Genomic DNA, 11,496 nt, shown 5'->3' with positions numbered 1-11,496 from the left:
ACCGTTGAAATTCATAAACAAACATACAAAAATAGGCACTTATGATTCAAGTGGCACGTGCATGTATGTGTTCAGGAACCCTTCCAGCTTTCTACGGTTTTCGTTTAGTTTGCTTTGGAAGAAAACGTGATCAATAGGCTTAAAGATTGATGAAGCCCACTGTCTTCTCATTTTACCTGTTCATAGTACTACTGTGGAAGTCTTAAGATCGTACATTTTGACCAGATGGACATACTCGTGAAAGTAGCACAGAAACGAAGTCACCAAATCCACGAGTGTTATACATTACGCAATGTATACATTGGTATAGGTAGGGGTATATACTATTATTTTTCTATGCGATCAGTTCGCACATGCACAGCAGACATATTGAATCGAAGAATTTACCCCGCGGTACATTCACTCTTATCATGTGTCCCCTCACCTCAACTTTTGCTATCTTGCTGTAGGAGGAGCTTCTTACTCAGGCTCCATTTGAATAAAGTATCCCTATTGCGATGCTAACCCGAACTCAGAGTTTGCGAGATCAGCAAAATTACCCCCCATCCTCATGCGGATACCGACAACGATCTAGCTGGTTCGCATCCAGCTGGTTGTAAACATAATGTAACACGCGTTCAAGTAGAACATGAGGTTGACGGAAACTCGGGGACTTCGTCTATCTGATGGTGAGCCCCAAGAAGGGCGAAACCGGTCGTGGGCTGTTGAAGAGTTTTCAGCAACCTTGTGAGTAGTTCCCTTCATAATTAAGGATGATTTTCCACGGCATCCAAAACATCAAGTGATAGTATCTTTCTGCACTACACCGTCTACTGGCTTTACATATTCCCAACACTGCATGCCGTTATTATCATTGGTCGGCTTATGAGTTCTTTATTCCAAAACAGACAAGAAATTTCGTGCGTGTTGCTCAAAAGTGAACACATAGTTCGCCAAGATTGTTGACGTTTTTGTGCTTCATAATCTAGACACAGTTTGGGCGTTCAGAAGCTGAACGCACAAGAAGTCGTCTTCTAGTATCCTGTTCTTCTGCTGTACGAAGAAGCTCCTTGAAATGACGCGTTCTCAAGAACCACTCATTGACATTGAAAGCTTCAACTAATCTCTTTCTGGTGTTACATTCTGCAGTAAGGTCGAAAAACCTCGACTTTTGTTCGTGAACTACACATTGCTTGCTTGTGATGATGTTATACAACCGGCTTTCATTGATTTTAAGGGCAGAATTTGCAGAGCATTGACCATTTGATCTCCCTCGGTTGTCCTGTTTTGTGGAGAAATGGGGTTCTGGTTCATTCGGATCATACTATGGTTGTAATAATATACACTCGAGAGTGTCACGTGAGATTTTGACCAATGAGCCCGACACATGTATATGTGGACAGATTTGTGCTAATGCTTCCCTTATTGCGCATTGCTGTTTGACGACCCTGAAGCAGGAAAACATTGAAGAGGTACACAGACACGATGAGTGCTTCTTATTGGCCATTCCTATACAAATTGGCATCTCCGGCACGTGCACTGTTTGAATGAACCTATCCAACAGCATCTGTTGATGAGGGTGATATGAATCAGGGAAACTGTCACGAATAGTATGGTGTCCACCGTAGTGGTGTCTGAGCACTCGTCCACTGCTGAATTATGCTAGAGACTGACAATTTCACTACAGTGTACACAGTGAGATCTTCCTGGAATCACTGTACCTTAGAGACATCCGTTCGTCGCGGTGCAAATGATTTATGAGTCGGATGACTGCAGTCCTTTTCTAGAGGATACTCTCTCACTTAATTTCCGATCAGTACATTCAAGGGGATTTCTGCAGGCAAACGCTGCTTCCAGTCTTATCTACAGCTCTGTCGGGTTCACCCATGAGGGCGGTGTTGACCGAGTTTGTGGTCGCAATGAATCAGTTAGTGAGCAAATCTGCCAGTGTGGATTCACCTGATGTTCTAAGTTTCGTTTGTCTGTCCAACACTTTGCAACATATCAGTAATAGTTGGGTGACTCTCCTAAGACCCAGCGCGAACTAACCAGACTAATCTGTTGTAATTACTTCGTACAATGAGTGAGGCTGGCCCATAAGGAGAGAGATGCCCTGGTGAAATTGAGTTGGACTTACCCGACAACTATCATCATCGTCGTAACGTGCGGTTAAAGCAAGAAGAATAATTTTGATTCCAGATAACAGCAACATTTGTCTCCCACAGTTGATATTGCTACGTGTATGACGTGACCTGCAAAAAGGAAGAGCAACCCATATTGTGGGGGAACGTATTCGCCTGCCGAAGGTTTTTCACTCAGGCAACAAACCTATCTTCCGCTGTTGGTTCTCAGTGTGAACTTCACGTGGGTTGCCGGACCAAGGTCCGCAACTGTAACCAAACTCCACGGACTGATTAACGCTGTTTTGTTTCATGGAATTATCTCTATTCACAAGCAAAGAAAAGTGCAATACTTCGTGGCCTGGTAGGAATGAACGAAAATAGACTGGACAAAGCATTTCCGCCCTTCAACTCGCCTTGACGTTTACATCAACCATCTTAAAGCAATTGACTGTTTATAGACGCAGGATTCGGACAGTTGCCGAGTGGTACAAGCCAATTAAGGTTTTTAGCTCAACTAATCGGCATATGTACTCACGTGGTGGAATGGTCCGAAGTAAAAAGAGCAAACCAAGAGTTGGTGTGAATCAATTAGAAACATACTGGTGGACAATCGAGTTCAGCAAGCTCATCATGTTCAGTAAAGATTTCGTCCTTTCAGTACAGCGAGTGTTTGCTGAAAAGATGAGGAGCATTTGACAGCTGTTTCACCGTCAGTGGTACGCATCTCACCAAAATCCAGAGGGTTCTGAATCCTAGACGTCCTGGCTACTAGGTTGAACACTTAGATGTTCGATCACGAGCGGCTGACAAGCAATAATAAAGACTCAGACAGGACAGCGACAATCAATCTTCAATCACGGAAACCACATCAAGTGGTCACATATTGACCGACTAATCGAGTGATGGCTTTTTAAGACCTGCGAACCGCGACTGAACTCACTGATTTCGCAACTTCTATTGTGCGGATGTTCAAATTGATTCATTAAACTTCGCTGCTCTATCACCCATAATGTGTGGAACGATGAAACGGAGACGCTAACCACGCCTCACGTAATTTCAACATTAGTGATGCTCACGGATTCAAACACCGATCCTCCGCGTTCACAATTCAAATGTTTGCCATTGCATTAGCCCAAACTGGTAAATTGTGTTCATGTCGTCTGGATAAAGGGTAGCGTCTTCAGTGCAGTGAAAACCGCATACACTACGAAGAGATTTACGTGTGCGGAGCCTCAGTTCACCCAAGAATGATACACAGCAAGCATCTTAGAAGGGTGGAAATCTGATGCGAAACGAAGAGTTTTGGGAGCCCTTAATGACTAGAGTGAAAATGTCATTTAGAGGGTCAAGCATATGCCACAAGTGCTTGAAGGTCCCTGATTCTGCTGATTATGAGCGACCACAATTTGATGACCTGATGGCGCACCGAGCTTGAGGAAGAATAGAAACCTAGTGATATTGATAACGTCTTGCACGTTGTAATTTATTTGGACAATTCTTCCCTGGCATATAGCACGGCACACATTTCATGAACTGCGTCCCAGTAATGCGACGTGAGTAGAATTCACTTCTGGCTATTAAGCCACTTGCCATTTGAGTCAAGTTGACTGACTTCAACATAAAAGGTTCAGCCTTAAATTATGGTACGGAAGTAACCAAACGCGCTCAGCGGAAGCTGAGCACGATTAAACGACAGTAATCTCCCGTGGTGGTTGCATACCTTTGTCACTGATGTCACTGCTCCCTGCAACCTAACTTTGTCTGCAGATCTCACATTTAAGGTTCAGTCTGAACTCGAGGTAGTTCAGTCCTAAAGACAAAAATTTATTGACGGGAAGGTTCGCGTTTCAAAACTCAAGGCTTCCTCTTTGAGCTTGAGGAATGTGGCAGTAACTCAGGCCTCGTGATTTTTTTGGGTGGTCTGGCAGGTAGCTACCAAAAGGGTGATCGATTATCATCATTAGTGTGATTGTTATTACTATCTACTCTATTACACGGTCCTCACTTTGGGAACATGCTTTCACCAAAAAGTCTCTTCCTCTCCATTATCTTCTCACCCAATCAGTAGTGTGTATTTTCCTTAGGGCAATTCCATGTGACTATCATGTGGATAGTGCAGAGGTCTTGTGGTCACCCGTACTGAGTTCTCCTGGGTGGGACCCCAAAACTCCTAAATCGTTCGTTTAACCGAGCTTATCGAAATCACACAGAGCCGGAGTTACTGGCTCATTTGTTAATAATAATAGTAATAATAATAATAATACCACTAGTCTCATCGATAATGCTGAAACTTAGTCATACTTATGCCGTGTGGGCATAATACTCTGTGCTGAGTATCGTGGATATATATTTGAAGGTACTCTCACTCCCAAGAATGTTCCCGATTTGAAAGAGGTTTTTGGTAGGAGAAACCACTGACTTTTGGTTGGCAAATTTTCCCTTACCTTGCTGCATTCCGCAACGTTTAAAATGTTGAACTGGGACGCGACACTACTGGCCAGTAACATTACTGGGGGCTTAGAAATAATTTGCCTTCAAATGGTAGCACACTAGTGTGGCAATGCTTGTTATGTTTGATTCAACCTCTATTTGGCTAGGCTCAGTTGTCACTTAACTGTCTTCTTTGCATAACTGTTCAGCGTTGGAGACATTGGGCTGAGCAATTACGTGCGATCGACGCCTTGCTTACACAGATTGTTCGATTACACCCTCCGCCTGATTGGTTGCAGTCGGCAAGGCCATCCTTGATGTGCCTCCCCCTGATTGGTTATCGGAAACCGGCGCACTTGGCGGCAGCCAACGGGCGAGCTGCTGAGACCAGTAATAGCAGCCAATGAGCACGAGATTTCTGGTGTGGCGGCTAAAATCTGCGGCTATGCGGATGTTGTGCTTCCATCCGAGCTTTGTGTTCTGTGTTAGAGTATTTTTTCAAGCTTGACTGGCCCAAACCGAACGACGGCAAAACATAGCTAGGGAAGATGTTGTGAAAATGTTCAAATTTCCCACTACATTTTTGGTCGTTTCACTTAGCCGAATTTTGTGTTATTCCGTTGCCACCAAGAAAACTTCATATCAGCGAAATTGTGACTCAAAAATATTTAAATTCAGGCAGCTGATATACTATCCTGGGCACGTTTTGATGAACTCACTTCTTCCTCGCTCCCAAAACATAACTCACTGCTGTTGGCCAGCTGAAAAGGTGAAATATAAGGCATGATACGTTAACAGTGTATGAGAACAGTTGTAATTGTTGATTATTCTGGTGTCCGTAAAACAATACACAACGTTCCCCCAGGCTTGCGGCCGGTTCAAAAAACAAATATGCAGTTGAACTGGTAGGTGTTGGCTTCTAGTAAACTTGGCGGTGGTAATTATATTGTAATAAATGGGGTGAGCGCAGACCATTTATTCAGTAACTTAAGTCTGGTCTTCCTCATTCTGCAGCTGTACTGTGGAGCAAAACCGCATTGACACGCAAGTAGGATGTAAGTTTCCAACCAGTAAAATGATATTAACTCTGCTTTCACGTAGGATGACATTTTGGGCAACTGGGGACTCCATTTTGACTTGTAAGTCATTGATGGAACCTACGGACAACTGCTACTCAGCTCATCTCAATGATGAACAGCACCAGCCATGTAACATCCAGTTTTGACTTCTGGAGATGCACCGGTGCTTAAACATGACATCCGATCAAAAACGTTATGATCAGGCAGGAATCATCGGCAAATGTAACTTCATCCACCTGACTTTGGAAGTATGAGGCTAACCTCTACTTCGGTAGAGAAAAACATCAAACAACCAACACGCCTCCGCTTATGGGACCATCGTTCTAAATTACTCATCTCCCAAGGACTTGTGTGAGGACCCGGTGGCTGTCTTTGCTACTCAGGGTGATGATGAAAGCGTAGCAACACACATGGCTTTCAGTGTCCTGTCGAAATCTCGTTATTAGCAAAAATGCTTTCAAACTGGAACAAGATTGCTGGCCAGCATAACTCTATGTGAGTTATCGTTTAGCTTGTGCTCCTTTATTTTGTCTCATCAAAACTTCGTTGATGACTGTTTACTTCCTAAAGCCGATCAGAGCTGAATTCTCGTTGGCACATTCAGTTTACACTGACAAAATCTTAAATGGTCTTTTGGGGTTGACAACTTCCGAACAGTAATATACGACCAAGTTAATTGGCGAAGTTACTTTTATCCACCAAAACTTGTTCTTCGGATTCGGTGTATTCAAACTCTAAGTGTTTTCCACGATATTTTCACCTCATCGAGAGAACAAAATAATTTATTTCATGAAAATTACACGGAAACTTTTATTTGGCAGTAAAATTTTATAAGATTCCTCTGTCGGACTCACCATCCGTAACATGTCCATCCACTTTATCCACTACTCGTCTAACTGCACACAATATTTTATGGCTGTCTACGATGGGCTGCCATTTCTTTTTTGGTTGACATTGAAATACGCTTATGGACGTGCGAGCACACACTGTAACTGAACCTAGATTTTGAGCTTAACAGTATATGTATACACCTGAATCCCTTGTACATGGTGTGAACCACAGAGAAAAGACCTCAGGATGAACAGGAGGGGGCAGTTTTCAACCCACCAGCATGCCAAATGATTGTCTCTATTAGCTCGCTCAAAGAAATGCACTTTTATTTTCATAGTTGGACGGCTACTTCTCGAGATAGGATTAGTCAGCTCGAGAAATATCCGAGGTACGCGCTCCCCGGTGATCAGTTGTCAGATCTGGTCGGCCAGGTTTTTATTTGTCCTCCCTGACGACAAATCTCTTGTTACACAGAGCCTGTTTAGTGATTTTTACATTGTTCACGCCTAATAGATGCCGAACTCACCGAAGATGCCGTAGTTGATGAAATTGAGATAGACGTAGTAAGTCATGATCGCGTTGTCGAACCTCGCCATTGATCGCCAACTCTTACTATGCGCCTGAAACGCCATTAGCCGAAAGCTTATGTGTTTTCTACTCTAAGAGACTGCTTCACATTAACAAATCAGGATCATACGAATAGCTGTGTTGAAGATCCGGACCTCCTCCCGCGGCCTAATCTCGGTCCATTTCCACAAGATGGAGTTTATCTGCAAGACTTCTTGTCGGGTAATGTCTAAACGCCGTTCAAGTGCTTCTTCAACCTGTCTTTTGAGTAGGATAGCGTGGGCTTGAAGACCGCAACTTGCTGCTTTATTTTACCTCGAATTTTGAGGAGCTAGATGGGCACCCTTTTGTAGGTGGAGAACTTGGTCTCCGCCGTACTGCTTTCCATTCCGATGGGTGCTGCGTAGTGAGTTAGGCCATTCGGTGGACTTTTGGTTACTTTCAGGTCATCCAACAGAACGATATCATTCTCATACTACAATTCAGCTATCCAGAATTGGGGGCCTTCCTGGGAGCGAAAATATCCCTCCAATGTCTCTTCAAGTGACCAATCGCTTGCGACTTTAAAGCGTAACGACGAAAGTGGACAGACTTGTCACATACCAGACTTAGCATCAAATCTTGTAGTCTCCTCGCAGTATACCCGAACCCAGCCTTCCACTTATGACTAATAGGCCTTATGGGGATTTATCAGCAGATAAGAGGACAACAGGACTGTCCACAGTGACTCGCGATCAACCGAAACAAAGTAGTGTAAAAGACAAGGGAGCATGCCTTGGCAAACAATTTAGATTGGAAGTGATGTTCTAATGCTCGTCGTAATAAGAATAGTTGGACCACAAAGCACCCTTCAGGGCCGAAAGCTCTTTAATTGGGTCTTGTGCATGCGTCTCATGTTTGGCGAAAACTTTGTGGTAGAATGGGCGCGAAATAAGGCTGATTATACGACAATTATTACACACCGTTTGATCGCCTTTTCTGGGGATCGGTAGTAATACTGAGGTGCATTAACGTCACAAAAAATCTTGAGTTTTTCGGATTGAGCAGAACAGCTTTTGGGATACTAATCGCCCTTCGAGAGCAAACTTATGCATACTTTTCTTCAAGAAAATAACTTTCAAGAAGATATCTCCAATGAGACCTAATTGTATAGTATATTTAACTGAATAATACCATAAAAGGGAGACCCAGCGAGGGTTCATTTAGGTTTCTCGTGAAAAACAAGCTTGTGTGCAAATGAGTGTGCGATGGGTTCAAGATTTACAGACCTCAGCGGCGTTTTTCGTCTGTCTGTCCTCTTCACACTTGACATCACAGCCTCAACATCTACCCAACCAATTTGGCATTCATTCCAACAACAGCCCATATACCTGGACAGTGGAAGATATCAGGTGATGACAGAGTGACATCTACTACCGGATCCACTGAACAAAATAGACTGACAACCTGGTGGAAGATATCTTCAGCGTTTCTGATGAGACACCAAATGCAATGTACAAGAGAGAATGTCACATCCCGTAAGGGGAGTGGATAGACCGTGCCAGAGGTCCATACTACGTTTAGCTAAGTGAAGACATGGAGTCGCTCTTCTGCGCAGGGTGAGTAGGCACTTGCCTACATCAACGCTTTGAGACATTCTGACCAGTCTCGATCTCTTAAGGTCTTTCCAGAAGCGCAACGGTTGAGGGATAAGCACGTTTCACGCTTGGACTTGATTAAATTAATCCAAATCGCCCACCATGCAGAACAAAGTGCCTGATACAGATTTTGGCTGAGGAAAGACGCCAACCCAAATCAGGAGCACAGGAAAGAAAACATGTCAAGCTGTGTGCCTATAAAATAGCCTAGTGCTTGAATACGTAATTTCCACTTAAAATAGATCAATAATCATAGCGATATAGACCCAGTCTGTTGGCTGCTAAGAATGAAAGAATTACACAGTTGCTGGACTCTAAACCATATGGGTTATGTGATCGGAAAAGGAAAGTTACTAAAAATAGACGGTTACGGATTCAGCCAATCCAGTGAAAGAAAACCAGACCACAAAACAAGAAGGAAACGGCCCAATCACAGACGAGGGCCAGAACTGTCGAATTGAAAGTGACCAACCGACCCACCGGATTCGTGGAAACTAGATCGCCAGCAAACCAGATTCCAAGCTGACCTACCAACTTATTTGGAGTTATTAGGTGCTGTTTGGAAACCATATACGCACATCCAGAAAAGGAGGAATTTACCCACTCGATCCTGCACTGGCAGCCTCACCTCGTTTGGAGATGGAAGGCTTGCCATCCAACTGCAAGCTTAGCAAACAGACCAATAACCAAACGAGACAGTTTGTTAAGAGGCAGTAAAGCTTACCATATTTCATATAAAATTAGGATCCATGTGACAACCAAAGCAACCCTTCAGTCCACTCCAGGGACTTTTAGTGATGAAACACATCAGGGTGATATAGACTTGGGCAACAGTACACACCGGAGCGAGATGGCCCAAGTGGTTAGAGCGCGAAGTTTCTGACTGGAACGTCCGTGGTTTGAACCCCACCTCTGTCTCTCGACGTCAAGGTTTGTGCAACCTGGTAGTATCCCATCTCTCGTGCTTCCTTCTGGTGGCATGGCAGCTAGTCACCGAAAGGGTGTTACAGATGAAAGGACAGTACACACCCGGAGAATGCTGAGTACTATTTGTCAACCTTAGATCCATCGCTAACCATCTCACGTACACACAGGTGTACACCTACACGTGTCAACTGTCGCCTGTTGTGCGGACCGTCGGCTGTGTAGCAGGCCCTATCTTTTCCATCTGTTATCTGGGAAGTCAAGTCGTGGGGGTGCCAGATTTGCAAATGGATCAGACACTGATTTTCAGCATTTGTCATTAGGCTTGGTCTGACCAACTCATAATCCGGTCTTTGTCACATTATATATTTTGACTTACTTGTTACTGTATACTTACCTTTGTAGCACACCAAGGAAGAGTGTTCCGATTAATACCAGACCGGCCGCCATCAGGTAAAGGATGAAAGGCAAATCCTCACCCAATGGATTGAATACCACGTGACGCATGTCATCCTCACCGGTACCTCTCTGGAAAGGAGGAACAATGGAAAAGGATATTCACATCCGTGAAATAAATACTAGGCTGAAAAGTATGATGATGATAAATTTGCTTTTGCTCCCAAATCGGCACAATTTGACGTTCATATGAATAGTTAGGGGCTAGATCTGACTGATGAGTCACAAATGCATTCACACTTGATTGGATAGTCTCTTGTCAATTCTTTGGCTCAGTTAGTTTTAAAATCACCGATAGGATGACATTGAATCTTAGGGGAACCCTGCTAAAAGCAGATAGTATGCCTTCATATGTTGGAGTGAACCCGGCCTCATATAGACAACTGAGCCACACATTCGGCGCGTCTTCAAGGATATAGTCTACATGCTGGACCCACTTATAATGAAGTGAATTGACTTGCGTGTGATCTTTATGGTACATGTCAGTCGTTATGCCGACCTCAAACCATTTATTCTTCTGCCATGCTACCCGAAGGAAACACGAGGGATGGGATACTGCCAGGTTGCCCAAGCCTAGACAGGGAAAGTCGAGTGGCAGAGGTCAGGTTCGAACCACGGACCTTCCGATCAGTCAATTCCCGCTCTAACCACTTGATCCATCTAATGAGAAATAAAAAACGCCCACTTATCTTGCCAAATTATCAGATATGGTACAAGTCTGAATGCATGGAAGGATAGAAATGAGGAGCGACCACTGACTGACAGGCTACGCTGTTCAGTTACTCATAAAGAATGTGCAAGTATGCATGGCTAGTTTAACGTCAAATTAAGACGTCAGAGTTGAATAGCTGCTGAGTGTCTAATCTCCATGTTGCTGCAGGTGACTGCCAAAATTCTATACGGACTACGAGCATTCCCATGCGCGTTTTCTGAAAAGCATGTGGAGAATAACCTTTCTTCAATAGAACTGTGAAGTTAAACTGAGATTACCTGTTAAAACAAACGAACAGATGGAATCTTAGGTCATTCGTTTTTTCAGGTACCACGCCGTAAAACCGGGTGTGGCAGTTTTATGAAAAGTAGTCTTATCAGTCTCATCCAAGAACATGACTTTAATTCCTTGAAAATTATATAGCTATCGTGAAATTGGCCCTAGCCAGAAAAATACCTTTAAAAATTTTAGTATCGCAGCCTACTCAATTTCGGAATTCGTTGTAACTCTATACCGAGCTATACCGACAACGGATCCATCAAATGTAACCTACATCCCCAGTTGTGTAGACTTTATATTATCCCCTTTGTTGTTTTTTTGTCGGTGATTACACGTGGTTATACGGCCGTCATAAAATATTTATGGGATTGTATATAGTGCTCGAAAAAAGTTTTCTTCAGACCCACACAAACTCAAGAAAGCAAACAACAAGCCTGCAGGATGGCAAACACCCTATTGCATATCTAACCGCACTCTTC

General features: G+C 43.6%; 1 protein-coding gene across 1 annotated transcript in view; it reads right to left on the bottom strand.

The window, feature by feature from the left end:
• T265_02394 (hypothetical protein) overlaps positions 1-11,496 on the bottom strand; it is a gene marked incomplete at both ends in the record, with an annotated part of 62,907 nt that overhangs the window by 12,458 nt on the left and 38,953 nt on the right. Inside the window, 3 exons of the mRNA XM_009166627.1 lie at positions 2,117-2,231; positions 5,252-5,293; positions 9,968-10,098. Coding sequence (XP_009164891.1) covers positions 2,117-2,231; positions 5,252-5,293; positions 9,968-10,098 — 288 coding nt within the window. The remainder of the gene's footprint in view (positions 1-2,116; positions 2,232-5,251; positions 5,294-9,967; positions 10,099-11,496) is intronic.

This window comes from Opisthorchis viverrini (genome assembly GCF_000715545.1).
Source record: "Opisthorchis viverrini unplaced genomic scaffold opera_v5_29, whole genome shotgun sequence".
Classification (NCBI taxonomy): domain Eukaryota; kingdom Metazoa; phylum Platyhelminthes; class Trematoda; order Opisthorchiida; family Opisthorchiidae; genus Opisthorchis; species Opisthorchis viverrini.
The sequence above is the reverse complement of the archived record's forward strand: the minus strand, read 5'-3'. Positions and strand labels throughout refer to the sequence as shown.